The 24,180-nt window shown below is 42.8% G+C and overlaps 1 protein-coding gene across 11 annotated transcripts in view; it reads left to right on the top strand.

The window, feature by feature from the left end:
- The window catches only part of TTLL6 (tubulin tyrosine ligase like 6), a gene marked incomplete at its 3' end in the record, with an annotated part of 35,728 nt that extends 11,827 nt beyond the window's left edge, over positions 1-23,901 (top strand). For 10 of the 11 annotated variants that reach the window (XM_081837672.1, XM_081837676.1, XM_081837677.1 and 7 more), the window contains 11 exons: positions 1,622-1,778; positions 3,630-3,773; positions 5,204-5,289; positions 7,154-7,379; positions 9,231-9,412; positions 11,283-11,471; positions 14,501-14,657; positions 16,188-16,487; positions 19,341-19,707; positions 21,854-22,055; positions 23,584-23,901. In XM_081837672.1, the coding sequence (XP_081693798.1) occupies positions 1,622-1,778; positions 3,630-3,773; positions 5,204-5,289; positions 7,154-7,379; positions 9,231-9,412; positions 11,283-11,471; positions 14,501-14,657; positions 16,188-16,487; positions 19,341-19,707; positions 21,854-22,055; positions 23,584-23,590 (2,017 nt within the window). Of the gene's footprint in view, positions 1-1,621; positions 1,779-3,629; positions 3,774-5,203; positions 5,290-7,153; positions 7,380-9,230; positions 9,413-11,282; positions 11,472-14,500; positions 14,658-16,187; positions 16,488-19,340; positions 19,708-21,853; positions 22,060-23,583 lie in introns of those variants that run through there. The other variant, XM_081837675.1, reaches the window with a different exon arrangement.
- Positions 23,902-24,180: the final 279 nt, after the last annotated feature.

Raw genomic sequence — 24,180 nt, 5'->3', positions numbered from 1 at the left:
CACTTGCCTGAGTGGGCTGTGCGTCTTGTCCATGGGCCACTATCTCAACTGGTGAGAAAAATGGCACATCTTCTCTGTAACTTGTAGGGGTGGAATGAACCAAATGAATGCATCTGAGTGTTCCTCAAACCTCCATACAGACACTCTCGTAGGGTTGTAACCTTTTCCTACAGGCAGGGCTTTTTTCAGCTGGAACTCGCCGGAACTCAGTTCTGGCACCTCTCAAGTGGGCACCATTGGCATTATAAGAGAGCGAGGGAGGTGTTTATAGTGAACTCCAGCACTGCTTTTCCTAGAAAAATAGCACTGCTTATAAGGAGAGATGCCGCAGCCCCCAGCCATTTTGATTGGTCTTTTCTGCATCTTTTTTCATCTCCACATTATCCATTTTCAGATGCAGGCATCATTATCTATGTGGACTTAGGCCTGGGAACCAATACAATTAAAGGGTTGTAATGAAAGAATGAGGCAGCAGGAGAGGGCAAATGCCCTTCAAAAAGAGGGATACCAAAAGATGGGACTTAGACCCCTTATTTTAACTGCTGCCCAATGTTACCAACATTGTTTTCAGTCCTTGTCAACTCAGGATCTGGAGAGAAAGCTTAGTTGCCAGACTCAGTTCCAAAAAATGCAGCATCCTTTCAGTGCCATATTTAGCACAGTTATTATTATAACAACAACAACAATTACTACTACTACTTCTAAAGCATGGTGCTGATAATAACAAGGTTGCAGGTTCGATCCCCGAAAGGGACAGCTGCATACTCCCGCACTGCAGAGAGTTGGACCAGATGATCCTCAGGGTCCTTCTCAACTCTGCAATTCTATGATCCCTACTACTACTGCCCCTAATCACAGAGGTACCTACTGAGAAGATCCATAAAAAAGCAATAGTACCAAAATGAATCATTGTGAAACTAATAAATATGGGCGGGGAGTAAACTTCATCCTCGCTCAGGGGGCCATATTACCAAAGTCCACCCCGATCCTTTAATGCAGCCTTGCAAAAACAATAAAAACAAGGTCCTAGTCCACAGCAATTTGTTCACGACTCTGTTCTTTCTCCCCACACCAATATCTATATTGCAAAAGTAAAAGAGGTCCAAATTTTGTCAAAGGTTTCTTTTTCGCTGGAAGAGTATCTCTTGCTATAGGTGAGCAGGTGAATGATTATTTAAAAGTCTCCTCTAATGGGTCAAGATCCTTAGTTTGACCTGCTGAAAGGATGCCCTTTAGCTTTAGCCTGCATCTCTGAACTGACAGTGTATGTGAGAAGTGTGAACTTTCCCATAGCTCACTCATTAAATGTGGTTGCTGCAAGATATCGCTGGAGCTATTGACTCCACCTTGTTTTCCCTTTAACTATCTGGTCATCACTGGGGTTAGTGAGGAACGGAAGGATGAAGGGCCTGAAGGGAAGTGGTAGTGTGAAAAGCAGCAAAAGTTTCTTCTGAATGCCTTGAGAGAGAAAACAAACAACCTTAGATCTGGGGTGGTTTGTGATGGTATCAGGCCTATTTCCCATTACTATCGCTACTTTAGCTTGAACTATTATTATGCCACTGTCTGGTACTACATCAAATGAGAATGTATATTTTGCTTTCCTCCTCACTGCTCTCAGCTATGGAGAACTGCAAGCATTTGGAAGGTCAAAAAAACACAAAACCTACATCTGTAAGCCAGACTCTGGTTGTCAAGGCAGAGGCATTTTTATCACAAGATCTGTGAAAGATATCAAACCTGGAGAGGATATGATCTGCCAGCTCTATATCTCAAAGGTAACCCCTTTTATTAGTCTTCGAAATGGGCTGCCTGTGTTGCCTGTGTTGCTTGTGTGTCCCTTTAGATCAGGCACAGTTCTCATCATCCCTGACCATTCAGCATGCTGGCTGGTGGGAGTGATGGCAGTCCAGCAACATCAGAAGGAAACAGGTTCCCTGCTCTAGTCATTGGTTGCTGCAATACTGAAGATGTTTGTAGTGTACAATTTCAGGGAAGTGCCAATCCATCGAAAATAATGTTGATCAGTGAACCAACTCTGAGAGAAGGAGTTGTTTTGAAAGGGTCCTAACATCCAGCACCTAGAGAGAGCAGCTGCATGCTATCAGGGTGAAAGACACTAAGAGGGGGACTGAGACTTGGGGGAGATTTGGCAATGGGAGTGCTCAATAAGGAGGGGGGCTGAAGAAAGGGGAATACATAGGCAACACACTCAAAAGCAGGAGTCTTGGCGAAAGTGGGATAAGGCAAAGAGACTGTGATGGGATGACTTTTTATTCTAGAATCCATGGAATACTTGATTTTTCTATATAGTCCCCACGCTATCCAGATCTATTGCATATTTTCGCCCCTGAAAAGTGCTTATTGTAGATTGGTTCTGCATTACCCAGAAGTGTGTTCAGTTGAAAATGGATGTAAGTGGTCCCAGCAATGGTGGGTGCATCCACACCTGCCCAATGATGTTGTGAGTGCATATATAGCAAGATCGCAATCACTACCTCCTTTTTCATTCAGCCAGGGCATGTTTCCTTTTCTCTATGGCTCCTGATAGCAGGATTAGGTCTAATGGGCTGAAGTCGCAGGGGGCATGATCACTGGGGCTAACCATTGGGGGGGGGGGACGCCTTAACAGTAAGTTTTGGTTTGGGGAGAAAACAGGTAAATAAAAAGAGAATTTTATGGATGGCAAGATCCAGATTTGGTGAGAGAACCCCAGCAGAGGTTTAAAATATACAGTAAAGTGTGGAAATACAGGATGTTAGACCAGGCTTCCTCAACCTTGGCCCTCCAGATGTTTTGAGACTACAATTCCCATCATACCTGACCACTGGTCCTGCTAGCTCATGGGAGTTGTAGACCAAAAACATCTGGATGGCCAAGGTTGAGGAAGCCTGTGTTAGACCTTTAAAACAGTGAGAGCAGTTTAATAATGGAGCCAGTTACCTGGGGGTAATTAGTCTCTTCAAGCAGAGGCTGGACAGCCATCAGCTGAGATTATTGTAGGTTTTCTTCATCAAGAAGTAGGGGGTTGGACTAGATTGCCTACAAGGCCCCTTCCAACTCTGCTTATTAGCACAGACATTTCCTAATGGTTCCCAGAAAAAGGTCAGATGTGAACCTCCAGAGAAAGGAATTCTAGAGTTCAACTAAAGCTGTGCCTCTATTTGTAACATTCTGGTGTGGACATGGAACAAGGGTGGGGTTGAATCAGTCCATGCACACAGTTGGAATCTCTGTGAAAGAGAGAAACTCAAGCCATTTTGGCCTCCACGGGTTGAATGCAACATGTGAGTTAGTACCCAGAAGGCTTTAGGAAGCCAGTGAACCTACCCCCCCCCCCACAGCCCAATACACCAGGGTTTCCCAAGCTTGGTTCTCCAGCTGTTTTGGGGACTACAACTCCCATCATCCCTAGCTAGAAAGACCAGTGGTAAGGGATGATGGGAATTGTAGTCCCAAAACAGCTGGCAACCCAAGGTTGGGAAACACTGCAATACACTAGTATAATAGTGGCTTTTATGTGGTTTTCTAGGCAATGTTGCATTCTCCAGATTTATCAAACTACTGCTGCCCCTTTAGATATTTAATTTAAGAATTTTATCTCTCTCCCTGCCCCCACCCTGCTGCAGCCTTTCATCATTGATGGCTTCAAATTTGACCTTCGGATTTATGTGCTGGTAACATCATGTGAACCGCTACGGGTTTTTCTTTATAAAGAGGGCCTTGCGCGCTTTGCGACGTCTGCCTACTCGGACCCATCACACAGCAACTTGGTAAGCAAGGGAGGCTCCTGTTGACGTGACCAAGCATGCTTGTAAGAAATATTGACGGCTTTTGGTTCAAACCACATAATTCATCAGGTGCTTCCTCTGTATTTTCCAAGAATTAATACCCAAGCCTTGTGGTATCGAAAGGAATGCAGCAATGTCGTAAATAACAGCCATAAATCACTGAGGGGTGTGCATTCATAAGGAATCTTCTCACGCAGCTGGTTTGATGAAATCAAAAGTGTGGGAAATGCCGGTACCTGCAAGGAGAAGAGTTTTTTGCAGCATTCCTCCAGCTGGAATGATGGAGCTGCTTTGCAGATCCCACTGTTTCTTTCTTTGTCCTGTGAAATAAGCATCACTATGAGGAAATGCATGGGGCCAGGGGGCACTAAGGGATGCATTTTGTGAAGCTCAGAACTCCTGCACCGATTTAAGTTGGGTTTTTAACATATTTTGTACCTACTATCCCTTTGAAGCCTGCACAGCAACCTTTGTCTACAGAGCTAACCCTGAAGTTATTTGTTAATGTTAGTTTTGAAGGGGCCTTTAAAAAAACCCCAAAAACAGCAACTAAACAGCTGGGGGGGGCGAGGGGGAAGGAGCAATTTGGAATAGAGAAGTAATAGAAGGAAGATGTTGCTTAAGCCTTTTAAAGCCCACTACTGCTGGCCACATGACCCGGAAGCTGTACACTGGCTCCCTCGACCGATAAAGCAAGATGAGCGCCGCAACCCCAGAGTCGGCCACGACTGGACCTAATGGTCAGGGGTCCCTTTACCTTTTTACTACTCCACTCTAAATCATCCCTCCAGCCTTCAGAGTTCCAAAAATGCATGTTTGCCTGTGTTCTGTTACATAGGTTTGCGTGGAAGAGATAGTCATGCCCTAAAGGCAATAAGGAAGTCTGAGGCCACAGCCAATTCTCAGGCAGAGCCTGGTTGTCTGTGGTTTGATTAAGACAGTCTGTTCTCTTTATTGTCCGAATAGAACAACAGCCACCTTACTGAGACGCAGGAGGGGGTAATAATTTTGTCATTTGCCTTGGTTTCATTCTGAACTCCTGTGTTTTATGAAGAACGTCTGTGTACATATTGTTATCTCTTTCATTTTTACGATTCTATGAATCTGACATCACTTTCCTTATGTGATCTATTCTGATTGAGGAGTTTGGAGTCCAGAAATATTGAAACTACCCCGCCCCAACCACCACCATCTAAGAGGTATGGGCTCAAAATTCCAATTGGAATTAAGGAAAGTGATGTCAGCTTCGTAGGTCCAAAAGGGATGTAAATGCCATTCAATATACTGTACACAGCCTGGTAAAGGTAAAGGTGCTTCCTCTCTGCCCCCCCCCCACATCCTGAAGAAACAGCATAAGGGAAGCAGAAATCTCTCTAGCCTCATAACCTGCTTGTTTGTTTAATTATTTACAGGACGACGTCTGTATGCACCTGACTAATTATTCAATTAACAAGCACAGCGCTAATTTTGTACGAGACGCAGACTCTGGTAGCAAGAGGTACAGAATGTTTTCTAAAATAATCACAGCTGGGGGGCCTGCTCTCATGAATCTTTATGGCCATTTCATACGTGTTTAGGAAACATTTCTCCAAATTCAGCTGCAACGTGGTGCATTCTCCATCATTAGGTGAAATAAATCATTTAAAAAGCTCAGATGAGTAACAGCAGGGTGCCTGGAGCAGGCGAGAGGAGCCTGGATTTATCCCCCCCTAAAGGAAATACAAATGAATTTGTTGCAAATGGAATTGCTGGATTGCCGCCCTCTGTTTTATTGTTTTCGGTGGGTGTAATTAGCCTCCTCTCTAAATCTTGCGCAGAACGGTCAGTTCGATCTAATTATTGTTGCCTCAATATTTCCCCCTCTAGAATTTCTTGGCTTTTCTGTTGATCACTAGCGCTGTGTTAGTCTGCTGGCTGAGGCTCTTCTGCAGTGCTCTGCCCACTGCGGCAAAGGCTTGATATGCTTTTGGTATTTTTCCTTAGTATTATTGTGCTTTCCCGGTAAGCGGCTGAAATATCAGCAGTGCAGCCTGACTTCTGCAGTGTTACGCTGTGCTGCTGTCCAAAAAACGGGGTCTGCAATGTGGAAGATCAAGAGACAAGTGGGAGGAGTTACTAGAACAGATGTACCTATAACTCCAGTGCCAAGGGATCGCTGTCAGTGCCCTGATTTGTTTTTCCATCATATCTGCTCACTCTCTGTCCTTCTAGTTTTCAAATGTTTGGCTAGCGGCTCCTAACCTGGCAGAAAGATAGCTTTAAAACTCAACTTTTCAAAGCTTTTAGGAAATTCGTGTACAAGTGGGGGGAAGCATTTACAGTAATCTATTTCTGAGGTAGGCATAAGAGTTCCATGGTGCTTTAAGATGTGGTCTTAGAAACAGGAGTTCATTCCCAATGGCTCTTGCCACTCCCCTGTGCCATGGTTAGTGAAAGATGGGAAGTGGTTCTATGGCCTAGATGACCCTATGTTGGTCCCAATTTCCCCTGTGGATTAACAATCCTCCAGAGGGTCCCCTGTAGCTCTATCCAGCCTATCTTCAGGCTTTGGGACTGGCTTTTATTTATCTCCCTGTTGGTCTGACTAACAACATGAAATGTTTTCCTTAGGTAATCCAACATTGCAGGGGGTTGAACTAAATGACCTCTGCAGTCTCTTCCAGCTCTACAATTATGTTATTCTATGAGCAAAGGGACGCGGGTGGCGCTGTGGGTTAAACCACAGAGCCTAGGACTTGCCAATCAGAGGGTCGGTGGTTCGAATCCCCGCGACAGGGTGAGCTTCCATTACTCGGTCCTTGCTCCTGCCAACCTAGCAGTTCGAAAGCACATCAAAGTGCAAGTAGATAAGTAGGTAGCACTTTGGTGGGAAGGTAAACGGCGTTTCCGTGCGCTGCTCTGCTTTGCCAGAAGCGGCTTAGTCATGCTGGCCACATGACCCGGAAGCTGTACACCGGCTCCCTCGGCCAATAAAGCGAGATGAGTGCTGTAACCCCAGAGTCGGTCACGACTGGACCTAATGGTCAGGGGTCCCTTTACCTTTACTTATGAGCAATGTATATGAGTTCTCGGTACCCTTTGGGAGAGCCCCTCTCCTAGTATAATCACCCAGTCTTCAGTCTGGATGGGTCAAAACTGTCAGAGGGATGGGCTTTCTCGCCTTTCCCTTTGTTTTAGAAGTATTAACTGGTAGCTATCTGGATTAATTAATGTGAAGGGGAAAGTTGTGCACATGGTCTTAGCTTACGGCTGCAGCAGCCCAACTTCTCCGTGCTGAAAGCAGCGGATGAAAAACAGAATGCAAGTCCTTCAGGTATGTTCTCTCTCTCTCTCTCTCTGCCCCCCTCCCCAATTTTTTCAAGGAAGTTGTCCACCTTTAATGAGCACATGGAGCAGAATGGCTATGAAACGGAACAGATATGGAAGGACATTGAAGATGTTGTCATTAAAACACTGATATCAGCCCATCCTATCATCAAGCATAACTATCTCACTTGCTTCCCCAACCACACCATGTGGAGTGCCTGCTTTGAGATCCTGGGATTTGACATTTTGCTGGATCGAAAACTCAAACCGTGGTTGCTCGAGGTATGTCCCAACAAAGCAAATGGCCCTGAGCTTAGACTCAGAAACGTCTGAGCTCGCTCTCTCTCTCTCCTACTTTGGGAGGTTAAAGAAGCTGCTATTATTCCCAAAATGCATTGGTAAAACCCACTTTGATCTTTCCCCCACCTTCTGTCAGTTTGTTGCTCATGTGCCCCGTGGCAATTCTTCCAAGCATCGGGATGCCCAGCAGAGGGCGTTCGGCTACAGGAAATGTATTTGGAGTTGTTTTAAAAAAATCACACTTGCCCTTGCAAGTTGGCATTCCCAACTGGGAAGACAGTCAGTTGGTTTCATAAACAAATCCTCTAAGAGGATCCAAAACAAATTGGATCTGCCAAATTGGGTCATAGCAAAAGGTTATCCAACTCATTTTTCTGTCTTCTGGCAGCAGCCAGCCAACTTCCACAGAGAAGTTCACCAGAAAAAGGCAAGCAGGTTGTGCCTTTTGCTGTCACATATCTAATAGTCACTAATGGATTTAGGCTTTATACTAAACTCAAGCTGTTTAAGCTAGCTGTCCTCATGATGTCCCGTGATGGTCAGTTTCATAGTCTAGTAGTTACACATTGCACTCCATAGTATTTCCCTATCTTTATCTCACGCCAGTTGTCTGTCTATTGTAGCAGAAGCCTCTGATTTACATTTTTTTGTCTTCTTGTTTATTTAGATTTCTAAACTTCCCATTTTAAGGACTCATGGTGTTGTTAATTTTAGAAAAAAAGCCAACAAAGCAAGGCATCCATTATAATATATCACTGTAAACAGAATTTATTTATGACCTTAATGTATCTAAATGTACATTGGACTACATAAAAGAAAAATGAAAAATACTTCCATTAGAAATACAAATTCAAATGTAACCATAAAATTATGTGTACAGTTATATGTTCCAATTATGTCTGTACAATTATACACGCTCCAATATTTAAACAAAAAGGAGTTGCAAAACACCTCCTGCTCTTCTAACCGTGATTACAAATTTCTTATTCCTGAGAGGAATTTTCTGATTTATTATCATTAAGCAGCAGTTGTTCAGTACAGTGTATCATTCAATGTACAGTACTTTTTCTTTTTCTTTAGATGACTAAAAGTTTGTTTCGGTTACCTTTGGAAACGACCACATCTCCTTTCAGTAAATTAAGAAGAAATCCATAACTAGCATTTATGGTTTCCAGTGTGATTAAATTTACATGGCATGCTAAGCCATCAAAGTATTTAGAAATGACACCTTGTTATTCAATTTATTTTCTGTATAAGCCTAATGTTGTAATAGTCTGCCTCTGCGTTCCGGTTTTTCACCTTGGCGTGTTGGAGGGTATGCCCCGATGAGTATTTTATCCAAATACAGTTCTAGGCCCCAGTCTTCTGTATTGAACTGTCTCACTCCTCCCTAGCTTTGCCCTTCAAAATCTACTTATTCCCAACCTTAAAAAGCCAGAAACCAAATAAGAAGATTCTGCAGCCTTTCCTAAGCAACTAGGAGGAAAGGGGGGGGGGGTGAAAATGTGGCAAGAAAGCAAATTCAAAGTTGTAGAGAGATGCTTAAACAAGAATTCTGATAAATCTCTAGGAGTGCCTTAATTAAGGAGCAGTCACCAAGGGTCTCTCTCAATGTAGTTAATTGCATGTGATTGATAATTAGATAACTCAGATGTGGCCCTAAGGCTATTGCAGTACACAGTCTTCAGCTCTGAAAGTTTTAAATGTTGGTTTCAGCTTACTTCCCCAGTAAATAGGTCTTTAATCTTCCAACGTTATTTTTTCTCCCAGTAATTTTTGTGTTATATATTTCAAATTGTAGCAAATTCAAATATAGGTTTAATTCCTGTCTAGGTGAATCACTCTCCAAGCTTCAGTACTGATTCGTGGCTGGACAAAGAAGTAAAAGATCAGCTCCTGTATGATACTCTGGTTCTTATCAATTTGGGTGCATGCGATAAACGGAAAGTATTGGAGGAAGAGAAACGGCGAGGAAAGCAGAGGCGCCTTAAGCAGTGCCCCAATCGGGAATCCAGGTGGGACCTTTTCAGTTCTTCTTCTGCTTCTTGGGATTACGCAGATAGGAATTTGCAAAACGCGTTTATATGCAATGGATTTTAATCTTTTGGCTCTTCCATGAGCTGTATGAAAAACAAACAAGCATATATTTAATATAACTTTCAGTCCATTTAGTGGTCCTCTTTAAATCAGGATTACTCAGATGTATTAAAATAGAAATTTACAGAGCGAAATTAGCAAAGTGTTGATGAAGCCAACACATTATCCGGCAACTTAGGCTGCAACTAAAATATATGCATTGCTGCAGCTGAAAATGGAGCCGTGTGCCTAGTTTCATCCGCCGCTCCTAATGTCTGATACAACTTACCCATATCCTGGTGATGTCACAACATTGTGCATTTCTCTGCTTGTTGGCTGTTGATTTTTGATGCATCTGTATTTTAGCATCTAGTCTTTGCCTGTATAACAACGTAGCTAACCTATAAGCAAGCACACGGCACCTCACTCAAAACAACTAAGAACATTTCTCAAAGGGGAACACATAAAAATGAATCCCTATATCTATTGGGGAGAGTCTACAGCTCACAGGCTTTGGCTGTGATAGGGCCAGGTTTCGTGCATATATGCCGTCTCATCACAGGAAAGCAAGACCCAAGTCTTGTAGTATTATTTTATTCACTCCTAAAATAAAGCTAAATTTGTGCAATTGTGCCACATCATTCCTGCCATCCTGATAAATTGGATGGAATATGCTGGGAAAGTGTATGTGTGTGTTTGTAGGTTTGAGATGAGGTGGTAAAATATTGAGGTTTTGCTTCTGATAAAAGAAATTGCATATTACCGTACAGCAGAAAGTGTTTAGTGCTGGAAAATCAGCCAACAGTCCAGAGTGTGTTAGTGTGAATATTTGTGCTGTAGGGCTCATTTACACTTGGGGCATAACTTCAGGGCTAGATCATCCTTATTGTCTCTGCTATGCAAATTTTCTAAGAAATATTAGAAGAGCCTCACAGCCTTCAGCAAAGATAGGGCGTAAAGCAAGAGGAAACTCGCTATTTCTGTAAGCATTATGTGCCCAGAACAGAACTAGTTGGTGCAGAAAAGTGTAACTTGTGAATGCTCATACCGCAACGTAAATTTTAAAAGAACAGAACTTTATTTATTTTTGAAGTGTGCCTCTTCTTTCAGCCATCATTCAAACTGAGTTTCCTCTGCAGTCTGTGTATAAGTAGTTCAAGAAAGAGTAAGCATGGATTACATACACAGAAAGTGTAAGTGAGCCCAGCGGTGGCTCCCACTCTTACAGTTTTCTAAATGCCATTAGTGTGCCTAGGTCCCCTCTCATATATGGATAGGGCTTGGACTGAACAAAAATAGAGCTGGGTTGCAAGATCCCGCCAGGGTTTCGGGCAGCGTCCTGTTTCTTTTCTACCCTCCTTATCTTTTCCTGTGAAGAAAATAAGGAGCGATAAAAACTGAGTTCTTATGTTGCAGAAAGACTGCAAGGATGGGCCTTTCTTCCTTCCCAGTCTGGAGAATGCAACATTGCCTAGAAAACCATACAAAAGCCATTATTATACTAGTGTATTGGGCTGGGAAGGGAGACAGAAGGGGGCCTGCCAAAACTGCACACACACTGGTTTCCTTCAGAGCTCTTTGCACTTAGTTAATTAGCATTTTTTTAATAAAAAAGGGGATATGAAACAATTGTGAATCGTGTATATCTCTGCACTTTGTTTAAAAGCTGTATAAACAAGCTTTGTCCTAGTGGGTTGAGTTAAACAGATATAATTTAAAAGCTGAAATGGCAACATGAACACTAAATGGAGAGGTCTCCCACTGTGGAAGTTTTGTCTGTTAACCGTTTTTCTTGGGTGGTTTTATCAGGGCTGAGGAATACAAGAACTCCCAGGCCGCTTGGCTCCAGCAAGCGGAGATGTATGAGGAAAAAAATATAGGAGGCTATCGCCGAATTTACCCCAGTTCAGATTCAGACAAATACGACAAGTTTTTCCAACACAATAATTCAATCTACCAGGAAACAGTAGCTTCCAGAGCACGTGAAGAGTTTGCCAGGTAAGAAATGACATTTTTCTTTGTTTTGTCTTAAATAAAAGGGAGGTGTAGGACTTGAGGTTGCTGGGGGTTTTGGGGGGGGAGGGGGGAGAAACTGCTAGGATCAGTTTTTTGTCTTATCCATGGGCCATTAGTATAGAGCTAGGTAACAATTAAATCTTTCCATTTCTTCATTTCAGGGTAGCCTTCTTTCTGTTTACTTTTTAAGGCAGGGCTTAAAACTTTGGAAAACTTTGCTGCTATCTTTTCTTCTTTTTTACTAAATGTATAGGTTGATCAACTATTTGAAGAGTACAGCAGATGTTCTTGTCTCACAGCACAACCTGCTAAATTGTCATCCAGCCCTGAACTTAGCAGTTCTAGTCTCTCCCCCAACCCCCAATTTTCTTCATGGTAATCCCTAATGTGTTGCTATTTTTCCTGACAAAGGCTTTTGTGTCTTGTGTTTTTATGTTTATGTAACTTCCAGGTGAAGTGCCATCCACACACTTTCAGATGGTCTTGTTGCAAATTACGCAACAGACATCTGTGCTCACATTGATCAAGTGCCATTGTCTCATCAGAAACTAGGAGGTTCCATAATGCCAATAATGTCCACCACTTATCTAATGGACTAAATATTAGATAATAGATAATACCCATAAGATACGCACCAAGACAATCTTCCCCAGCCAGGTAGGAGAAGGGAAGGCAAAGCCTTCAACAGGCCTTGGCTCTATCATATCCAAGGCTCCCTCTGCGGAGCTTTTTGTATTCCTATCATGTGCCTATCTAGCACAACATGAATTATTGGTTTAACTGCACTTTAAATATCCATTTCTTGGTGCCACACCAAGTGATCCCCAGGAGTACTGATATTGTGGTGGATCAGGCCTCCCCAAATTTACTTGGCAGGGTAAGTGCTCCCAGTCTTCTGCTCATTAAAACCCTACAAACCTTCTTTTTCCTTCCCACAACTCTGGAGATGGAAGGAAGAGCACTCATATCAAGCTGAGCTCGGGAGCAGGCACAACCCATGCAAGCAACTAATAGTATAATAAGCCATATCTTGGGGTAATGAATTCCAGGAGTGAATTGGGTGCTGTGTGAAAGTGAGCTTTCAGTGCTTTACTTAGTGCCAGTCAACTTCATTGAGTCTCCCCGAAACCCTCTATTTTCCAGTGCTTTTCTGAGAGCCATAAATTTGAAAACGGGTGTGTTAGAGGATGCCAAACTACATATGCCCAAACACCGCTTGGTCCTGACCAATTAGCTCCAGAACCCTCTTGCTAAATTGGTTGTGTGGCTTACCCTATTTTAAAAAGTTGTTCTGTTAATGGTGTTTTATAGAAGGTGCTTGTTTTACTGATGATTATTTTATGTTACTTATGTTGCAGTTGTGTTGTTTGACTATGTTATTATTTATTGCATGTAAGCCACTTTGTGACTCATGAGGGTGAAAAGAAGCATGGAAATATAATAAAAGAGATGAAATAAACTATATCCTTCAGATGCTGACATTCCGTGTCCTCGAAGTTCCCACCACCAGATTGCATGGCCCTGGTTGTGAAAGGAAGCATACTTTGCTTCAGAGTAGCCAACTTAGTACCCCCAACGTGTTGCTAGACTCCAGCTCCCAAAGGAAAAGAGTTTCACTGCCCTTAAAAAAAGGCAATTGAAAAAGGATAGAGTTAAGGTCAATTATTCAGTTATAGACTGTATAGACATTAGGGCTGAGCGATACCTGGTTTTCAACATTGCAATATATCACAAGCCAAACATTGTGATGTATCGCTATATCACGATGTCTGGAATAAGGATGGAAATATGTAGAGATGAACAGTAGGGCTGGGCAATATCTGGTTTTCAACATCACGATATATCACCATACAAACATTGTGATATAGTGATATATCACAATGCCTGAAATAAGGATGGAGCTATGTTGAGGCATTGACTAACTTCACAGTTTTTCCCACATTGTGATTTTTGCATAGCACACACACTCATCATGATTTGCGATATATTGCCAGGTCAAAAATTATGAAACGGATATCATGATATGGATTTCAAACTGGTTTTGGACAATATATTGATATACGGCCTAGCCATAGATATACATTTTTGGTATTCCTTACGATAAAATGCACAGTATAATGAATACAGATAGGAGGAAAGCCCTTCTTTATCTCACTTATAGGCCACCGCCAATTAAAAATGAGTGCTCCATGAGGCATAATGGCCAGATGTATTTCAATGTTCTATCCAGTGATAAATACTGTACAAATCATGATGGTCAGAACCTTGGAGGAGCAAAACATTCCTTCAGAAACCAAAATACAGTGCAATCTTACCACTCACCCTTATGCTTCTTATAAAAAATAAAATTCCAACAGGTGTTTGAATGCGCAAACATTTTCAAAGATCAAAGAGTTCCAGTGTAGACATTTCACAAAGATCAGTACACAGCCACAGGGTGACATGACTGCATGCACCTACCATTTTTATCTTTTGCAATCTGCCTGGAAGTGTTGTAGCATTATCAGTCCAACTCCCATCTGCCCCAGCCAGCATCGCAAATGGTTACGGATCATGGCAGTTGCAGTCCAGCAACACTTGGCGGTCATCACTTTAGCTGGCCCTGCTCTGCTCTTCTTTATTATTGCATCACATTCTGGCCCTATAGTTAGGCCTTGGACTCCCTTTTTACCTAGCTTCCCCTGCTGATGGCTGGGACTGCTAAATTGGCCCATATTGTCTGGCCACTTACACTCTCATTGCCTCCACTTGTCTCAATTAATTTGGGGAAACACATGCCCCATGTCTTGCTATGCTGCCCTCATGCAATCAGCAACAGTTTGGGCTTGGCTTAAGAGGCAAGGCCACTCTGCCTGGCGTTGATCCCATGCACTTTCGGGGGGAATTTTTTGGGGAGGCTTCAAGGGTTTGCAAACCCGGTGTAGCAATCTCGACGGTAAGCAGCGCCTGGTAGGCAGCCTTCTCCCCGTCTTGAGTCTGTTACGAACGCTTCTCTGCAATGTCATCAACAGGCAGCAGCTCCAAGGGCTGCGTCTCAAGAAGGAACAGAAAGCAGCTCTGCTGAGAGAGAAAAAGGCCGAGCTGCAGGGAGAGTCGAGTGGAGAAAAGATAAAGCTTCCCAGGCAAAAGATGGTGAACAGATCAAGTGTGGTGCCAGTCTCTGCCCAGGTAGGACTAGCACAGAAACGTATTGGCTAATGAATTATCACACACACACACACACACACACACACACACACACACACACACACTCTACTATCTCTGGAAAAGTAAATTGAAATGCCCTCTCAATTCTCTGCTTCTGTAAACTAATTTTAATGACTCCCCGCCACCAAATGCCATATTCAGACTAACTTAGATTAGTATCCTGCAGGAAATTCATCTTAAGCCAGATGGAATTCCATGGAACTTAAGATTTGCCCTTATATAGTTCAAATGGCCCAGATGATAACCAACTTGCATGCCATGTTGGTGGTTTGGGGTACCGCTCTCTCATTGTCACTTTTTCAACATCTGCAGAATCTACCCTTTCCTCTCTCTCTACCTGCTGCTAAAGACCCTTCCCAGAGCTCTAGTCTCCTGTTGTAGCTTCTCCCTTGCAGGCCTCCCCTTCCATTGCATCTTTTCTGTCTGGCCAATTGGAAATTCCCTGCTAAATTTGACTTTCTATCCTTCTTCCGCTATTGTCATATTGTGTCCTGAGTAGCTTATTGCTGTGCTTCCAGTTTGTTTTATTTACTTACTATATCGCCATTCCACTTTTCCTACAAGGGGTTCCAGATGATGTTTATAAAATTCACAGGATGTTGTGCATGGAGATATATCATTTTATTCTCTCAGCTTTGTGAGGTAGTTCAGGCTAGGGATAAATGGATCTCTCAGTTTTCATTTTCTCAATTTCTCAGTTTCTAAGTTATATTCAGTTTTCTACATTTCTGCATAAATTTGATTTAAAACAAAACCTCAAATGAAAATTCATTCATTAGTGTGAACTCTGAATAAACACATGTCTATATGCAGTTTTAATTAACGTGCACGTTTTGGTAAGCAATTCCCCCTAATAGGATGCATTTTTCTGTTATTTTCATGAATAAATTCATTTTTTTGCACGCTTCCCCAAAATATAATGATTTTTTGTAAATATCATTTGGTTGGAGAATTGCATTCCAAAATTCAGATAAGTTTGCATTTTGAAAAATGGCTGTGTTTCAGTTCACATATTTTTTTTGGAAACTGAAAATTAGTAGGTTCACATTCAAATGCAAGCTCTCTCCTCTAACCCTAGTTTAGAATAAGATGGGATGTTGGCTCAGTTGGTTAGAGCACGATGCTGATAATGCCAGGATTGCAGGTTTGATCCCTTTATGGGACAGCTTCGTATCCCTGCCTTGCAGGGGGGTAGACTAGAGATCCTTTAGAATTCTATGATTCTATGACTTTCCCAGAGCCAATGGTTTGCTTTCACCTTCCAATCACTCTGCTTCTATATTTCTTTCTCTGTATTCATTGCTTCCCAAACCATCATGTGATTTAAATATATATATATATAGAAATATGTACTTGAGTGTCTAAACAGATGACTAGCGACTAATAAATTCTGAACTAATTTAGAGTTTGTGGACTTGTAGGGCATACACACACATTTCATGTCATGCCTGAATTTGACCTTGCTTGGTCTTTATTTTTCCTCTTATTCAGCCTGAGGATTGTTCAGAGGCTGGGCCTGGGACTACCCTCCTGCTTGAACATTTTGCAGATGAGAAAGAACCCAAGAAAGAAGTGACTTGTGATTCTTCAAGCACCTCTCAGCTTCAGAGCCATGAGACAGACAGCAACCCAAAGACCTCTGAAAACCGACCCGTGAGACCTTACAGTTCTGTGCCTGACCTTACCAGACAAACTGCACCCTGCATCCGAGAGCAGTATAATTCCAATCCAGAATTGAGAAATACCATTAACAGCCACCATTCTGCAACAGATGTGAACTTTATATCTGGAGTAAGTAATCAAGTTGTGTTTCTATTGAAAAATTACTGCTGAATTGGATCTCGTGCCTTACCACACAACAAACACAGAACAGGCCTTTTGCCCTGATTTTCCCTTCTGGCGGGCTTTCTCAGATTATTACTGGGCAACTTTAATATGATATATCTGAACAAAATGGCTTTTATTTGTTGCATTTCAAAATGATGCATTTCTAGATGCTGTATGTTTTGGGGTTTTTACTGTTAAGTGGGTGTGTAAGCAGCTAATGAATTATTTGGTGTATTATTGATAATATAAAGAGAAAGAAAAACACCTCTAAAAGAGGGGCAATCTGTTTGGAAAAAACTCTTGATCAAATATGATACGGGTCCATAGGCTTCATGTTAAGAACATAAGAAGGAGTCCTGCTGGATCCAGCCCAAAAGCTAATCTAGTCCAATATCCTATTCTTACAGTGGCCAACCAAGTACCTTTGTGAAGCCTGTAAGGAAGACCTGAGTGCAGCAGCCAGGGTGGATTTGATTTAAATCAAATTGATTTAAATCACAATTTAAATCACTAGTCAGTAAGCCTTGATTTAAATCATTATTATTTTTACAGAAAGACTCATTCTTCCCGGTATAAACTTAAAACAGTATTTACAACCAGATGAAGGTTTCATTTTTGGAATAATAAATTTTCAGAGTAGTTTTTACAGTTATATAAAAAATTACTGATTTGGTTATACTGTTAGAAATACATAGACCGATAATTATGAAATTATTGTGAGTTTAATAAGCTAACTGTTTATATTTGGACAACTTTTCTGCTGTGCTTTATTGGAAGGAGAAAAACAATAATTTCCTTAACAACAATTTAAACAATTTATTTAACTCAAACAATAACATTATAGCATATGTATCCATGCTTTTTAACTTATGTGGTTAAACAATATAAAAAAAACTTAGACTGAGTTTTAGCACACATGAAAAACTTAAACAAATACTTATTTCCTTCTGAATACCCTTTGGACTATAATGTATCTTAAATAGAAAACTATCTTTAGAAAGATTTTTCCTTCAAATGCATTTTATTTTTAAAAATCCAATTTAAATTTTAAAAATCCGATTTTTATTTTATTTATCATTGATTTTTATCCACCCTGGCAGCAGCACTCTCCTCATTTCTGTCAAAGAATGGGAAGAGGAGGAATGGTGGGGGCCCCCTCCCCATCCTGACCCTTCCAGGGAGGAGGAAGAGGAAGACAGTATAGATTTGCAACAGGGATTTGATGGAGGTAGCACCTCAGAGGCAGATGAAGGGGAAAGCAGGGAAATCATAGAGAGCCGGAACAACACCCAGCTGACATGTTGTCATGAGAAAGCCTTCCAGACCCTACATCTCCAAGAACCCGGCGAGCCTTAAAAGTAGGAGAGCAAAGAGCTCAAAGACAGAGAGCATGTTGCAGCACCCGTAGAGGGGACGAATGAGGAATGGAAGAGATGGGGGGGTGGAGATTCACTCGGGACAATGCCATTATCCAAGAGGCTGGGTTCTATTGCCTCTCTGTGTAAATATTGAAATAAAAAAGGACGGCAAGAAACTTTCCCTTGTCTTTATACTTTCCTGGGCAACCATCCGGGAGCCGCTGACATCATCCTGACAATTTATCGTGATTCCTAATGACTGCTATAAAGAGGCACACTATGTTCAACATTGGCTGTAGAATAGTCATCCCTAAACTCGGCCCTTCAGATGTTCTGGGACTACAACTCCCAGCATCCCTGACCACTGGTCCTGTTAGCTAGGGATGATGGGAGTTGCAGTCCCAAAACATCTGGAGGGCCGAGTTTGGGGATGCCTGCTGTAGAAAATAGGCATCATGCCTAGTAGCTGCTGATAGCCTTGCCCTCCAGGAATATGTCAAATCCTCCCAAGTTATCTTATCATAGAATCATAGAATTGTAGAGTTGGAAAGGACCCTGGGGATCATCTAGTCCAACCCCCTGCAAGGCAGGAATTTGCAGCTGTTCCATATGGGAATTGAACCTGCAACCTTGGTGTTATCAGCATCATGCACTAACCAACTGAGCCATCTGGGCCGACGAGGAGTGAATTCCACAGTTTGTGCTGTGTCAAGTACTCCTTTTTGGGGGGTCTTTCCTGATCTAACATTCAGCTTCTTTGGATGGCCCCAGGCTGCTCTTGTATTCAGAGGGAGGGAGGGTTGAGAAACATTGGTTCCAGGCATTGGTTCCATTTTTGCTTCTGCCAGGTAATTTTATCAGTCTGGTAGCCAACTTGAGGGACGCGGGTGGCGCTGTGGGTTAAACCACAGAGCCTAGGATTTGCCAATCAGAAGGTCGGCGGTTCGAATCCCGTGAGCTCCCGTTGCTCGGTCCCTGCTCCTGCCAACCTAGCAGTTCGAAAGCAAGTAAAAGTGCAAGTAGATAAATAGGTACCGCTCCGGCGGGAAGGTAAACAGCGTTTCCGTGCACTGCTCTGGTTCGCCAGAAGCTGCTCAGTCATGCTGGCCACATGACCCGGAAGCTGTACGCCGGATCCCTCGGCCTATAAAGCAAGATGAGCACCGCAGCCCCAGAGTCGGTCACGACTGGACGTAATGGTCAGGGGTCCCTTTACCTTTACCTAGCCACCAACATGAAACTTAGGTTACTCACTCTTAAGTGCAAAAACTCTAAGCCAGTGTGTGGCAACTGTATTATTTCCTCGGTCTCTAACAGCTGCATTATCAGCGAGGTTGATCTGATGCTTTGGTTGTGTTTCTATGCCACTTTCCATTCAGATGAATCCCAAAGCACCTTAGGTCTGTCAGGCATTTGCAACAGGGACTCCGTGATAGCCCTTCCTTCTTTCCCTTGCCAGGTCCAGCCAACAGATGAGTTTGCAAAAGCGTCGTGCAGTAAGGAGAGCCCATGTGCTTCCAAATATTTTCCAGCAATGGCCCTTCCTCGTGCAAAGAGTTCGACAGTGACCAAAATGCCTTGCTGCAGAAGTCCGCCTATTAAGAACTTCCGTCCGTTTGAAGAACACTCCTTCCGGTTTCACGTCAGAGAAAACACAGCCTCCCCAAACTCAGTCACCCCGAGGATGAGAACGTTCTATGGGAACAACAATGAAAAAGGAACCCTCTTGACCTCCGAATTCTTCAGCAAGCTGACTTTTGCACCAAAGGAAAGAAAACTCAGACTTCCCTTGCAGCAGCACTCTCATCACTTGGTCAGCCGAGCACGTGAGAGCCGTTTTCTTGGCATGCTGTCACTTTGAGTGCATTGTACCTCTGTCATAAGGGGCAGCCCACGCATGGGGCTCCAGGCGAAACCATTTGCCCTCAGGCAGCAGATTCCCCCCCCCCGCCCTTCACCCCCCCTCCACCACCGTTGCACTGCTGCCAGTCCCTGCGCCATCATCATGGCGCCATTGCCTTCACTGCTGCCTCTGTGCCCTTACCACTGCCATTGTGTTCATAGCAGCAAGCTCAGGTGCAGCCACAGGCAGGGGCAGGGGCAGGGCTGGCAGCAGAGTGGGCACAGTAGTGGGAGTGTCACAATTGGGGAGTTGGTGGCATTGGGGTGATTTGCCTACAGCAGCAGTATGTCTCGGACCAGCCCCATCTGCAGAACATGCATAGATATATTCATCCAACAGAATGCGAGATGTTGTACAGAAGTGCCTGGTTGTTTTAAAATGTTCAGGATTTTGATTTCTTGGGTTTGGGGTGCATCCAAGATGTTTTGCATGGGGGGAGGGGATAGGTGCTGCTTATTCACTACTTCCAGTTCACATCTTCCAGGTGTGTAGAGTGGTTCGGTAATAATAATATTATAATAATTTATTATTTATACCCCACCCATCTGGCTGGGTTTCCCTAGCCACTCTGGGAAGCTCCTAACCAAATAATAAAAACACAATAAACCATCAAACATTATAAACTTCCCTAAACAGGGCAGCATTCAGATGTCTTTTAAAAGTAAGAGTTGCTTATTGCCTTGACATCTGATGGGAGGGCGTTCTATAGGGTGGGCGCCACTACTGAGAAGGCCCTCTGCCTGGTTCCCTGTAACTTCGCTTCTTGCAGTGAGGGAACTGCCAGAAGGCCCTCGGAGCTGGACCGCAGTGTCCATAGTGTTATCCCCCTGGCCACATGTCAGAGAAGAGCTGGTACAAGATCTGTGTAGGTTGTGGCAGATGGGGAGGACAAACCCAAGTCTCACCGCAGCTCATTCTTTGTAATGCCAAGCTGTGGTTCATACACAGCTAGTGCATTGAGCAATCAGGTCTTGGCCGCAGGAGCTAGGGATGTGAGAGAATTCCAATGGAAACAGAAATGGAAACAGAAATTGACAGTGTTTGCTTATTTGTCCCATGTCTGGAATGGAAATCAGGCCAGCAAATCCATGGCTTTTTTCAGCCAGAACTTACTGGAACTCAGTTCCAGCACCTCTCAGGTGGGCACCATCACCATTATAAGAGAACAAGGGAGGCGATTGTGGTGAATTCCAGCACCTCTTTTTCTAGGAAAATAGCGATGGGCAAACCTGTTGGGCAATTCACTGTTGTTGCTTTCGGTCCATGAATGATATATAATTGCTTATATATTTTGCATTGATCCGTTTGCATGAATGGGGTGGAATAACATAATGACAACACAATTTACATAATTCGTTATGTATCTTGTGTAAGTTCTATAATTTAGGATTGCCATATTTCCGACCTGGGTTGCCCAGACATTTTAAACGATTTTCAAAAATTCAGCCCGGACGCTGCTTGTGACAGATACAGGGCGGCACAGAAAATGGATGCCTTCTTACATCATTCTTCTCCCAGAAATAGAAGGAGTTCAGTAGCACTGCAATGACTCCATTACATTGGCACTGCAATATCTGTGTGACTTCTCTCTCCACCTGCAACTGGCGATTGAGGCTGTAAGATCAATTCTGACTCTGAATCTTTGCTCTTATGGAGACTCATACTGTATTAGGTCTGCTGTCTGTGCAGATAGATACCTTCTTTTTCTTTGTAGTGAGGATGAGATGGGCGGGGTTGAGTACAGGTGATCTCTTACCTGGGACCCACAAAACGGGTGCCAGCTCTGAACAATCCTGGTAGATGATTGTGAGACAAAAGTAGATAGGCAGATGCCAGGTAGGTTATGTGGTTTTGCCTGTACTTGCTGGAGAATATGCCTGATGTTGACTGAGAAAACACCCAAGTTAGGAGCCCCATTGTGCTTCAGTGTGGCGTTCCAGCACGTACACGTTCCATCTTATTTTCTTACCTGCTGTCAGATCCAGTAAAAATAATAATAATAATGGTCTGGCGATACTGCTGTGCGTATTCAATCACAGCACATAAATCTTGGTTTTTGTGCTACACAGAAAGCGCCTCGCTCCCAAGAGAAATCCTGAGCTGCAGGAGTGCTTCGTACAAGAAGCCAACAAAATACTACAACCCACACCTCGTCACGCAAAGGCCGATGGTTCAGCAGCAAAGCTTGCAAGACCTGCTGGTGATCTCGCGGATGAACAACCAGTCCCAAAAAAACAGCGACCCAATGTTGGAAGAGAGTTCTGTAAACAGGTAACCAGCAAGTGTGGCTGCCAAGTTTTCGTTAGCAGAAGTTTAACATTTCTGAAGGTGCTTGGGAGAACCATAACTTTTAAGGCAAGTGGCTCATTTTTTTGAACCGCCCTGAGACCTCCGGGTATAGGGCGATATATAAATTCAATGAATGAATGAATGAATGAATGAATGAATGAATGAATGATCCATGCAGTCAATGCACTCCAATCATCTTCCAAGACTGTGCATATACTGTACTTGGAGTGGGTGGCGGAGGGTAGAATTCAAGCTTCTACACTAATACAAGAAAAACTGCTTTCTGATATGTAAACTATTTGAAAACTATGCACGTTAGGCAAATGTATGTACACTTCTTCGTTTGTTTCTGCTTTCTTTGGAGAGAGTCAAGGATTGGGTTTTGGCCTTTAAACCTCTTCCTGAAAATTCTGCTCAGCTCTGAATTTTCATTTCAGGGGCTTCAACAGGCCTTTGCACTTCTAAGCTTTTGCATTTTTAGGGCTCAAAACATACTGTTTTTTGAAAATGACATTGAAGTTCTCATAATGTTTAAATTTCTGCACCCAGGTCCAAATCTTGCACTCCATGGGAAGTATAAAGTCCATCAGAACCTTGTATAAGCCAGGGGTGTAAATGTTGAAAACTGTTACTATAGTAGCTATTTCATACAAAATACATACAGGTAATCCAGACATTTCTGCCAGCCTGTTGCATTGCAGTAGTTTCCATATTGTCCTCCCATATTTTTCTGAGACCTGATCTATGGTGATATTTTTGAATTAAAATGCAATTCTAGTGCCATTCAATGACTGTGGGCAAAGGGCTATTGAAAGTACCCAGAGAAATCCTCCCCTTAATTTTCTGCCTTGCCCCTTTTTTAAAAAAAATAGGCCTCTCAAACTCTGCCACTTTAATATTCAATCCTGAAATGAGCCTTTATCAGTCCATTTTTGTTCTGTTGCTCATATATTGGTTTCTTTTATTTTTCTCTAGAATGAAAATAATAACAATGAGCATTTGTTTTTTTTCCAACAACAACAAGAAAAAGATGGCAGCAATCTAAAGCTCCCCAAATAGACTCTTTTGGGACCATTTCAGGAAATAACTAATTAAAATGTCCAATAAGTGGGCATTTGCAACTGTGGAGAGCCAGTGTGCTGTAGTGGTTAGGAGCGGTGGACTCGTAATCTGGTGAACCGGGTTCGATTCCCTGCTCCTCCACATGCAGCTGCTGGGTGACCTTGGGCCAGTCACACTTCTCTGAAGTCTCTCAGCCTCACTCACCTCACAGAGTGTTTGTTGTGGGAGAGGAAGGGAAAGGAGAATGTTAGCCACTTGGAGACTCCTTAAGGGGAGTGAAAGGTGGGGTATCAAATCCAATTATTATTATTATTATTATTATTATTATTATTATTATTATTAGTTGTTATAATAGGCTGTTGGTGGTCTTTGGGGCAAAATACTTAGTGCTGTTGTCTTTATCTTCCAGTTCTGTTTCCTCAGCATAGCATTGTATTCTTCATTCCAGGGTCTGAGTGGATCTTTCACAGAGAACATGGGATAGTTCCTGGAGCCCGAAAGATGCTATTTTCTATTGAGGGGCATACGGAACCGTTTAAACTGTTCAGCTATATCCTTTCCAAGTGAATTCCTATGCAGCCAGCCTTTCCAAGAGCTTTCATGCAGCCTGTGAAGTTTGACTTGTAAAGATAATTGGGTCTTTTTTTAAAAAAAAAAAAGTGGTTCTGAGATAGTGGAAGCTCCTGACTTTCTGCTCCCTGTGGAAGTATGTGGATGGTTGTTTGCCAACTGGAAAATTCTCTTCCAAAATTTTCTTTTAAAACGAGAGCTATGTTAAGTGTCTACAGGGTTAGCATGGCTCCCAATCATACCCTCATCTTGATCTACAGAGGTGTGTGGAGTCCTACAGAGAAGGATGGTATCTCCTGCAGTGCATTTTGCAAATTGAATCTTAAGGACTGAGCTTGAGGTGGCACATGGCATTGTGTCTGTTTCCCTTGATGTTTTGTGGGTTTTTTTTGTAATGAGCATCTGCTTCAGAGGCTACAACTGGAAGCAGAAACCTAATTCTTCTCATTCCAGTCGTTTCCTCCACTTTAAAAAA

This window comes from Podarcis erhardii, assembly GCF_964252035.2.
Source record: "Podarcis erhardii genome assembly, chromosome: 13".
NCBI classification, from domain to species: Eukaryota; Metazoa; Chordata; class Lepidosauria; order Squamata; family Lacertidae; genus Podarcis; species Podarcis erhardii.
Note: the sequence above shows the minus strand (reverse complement) of the source record. Positions and strands in the feature narration are given on the sequence as shown.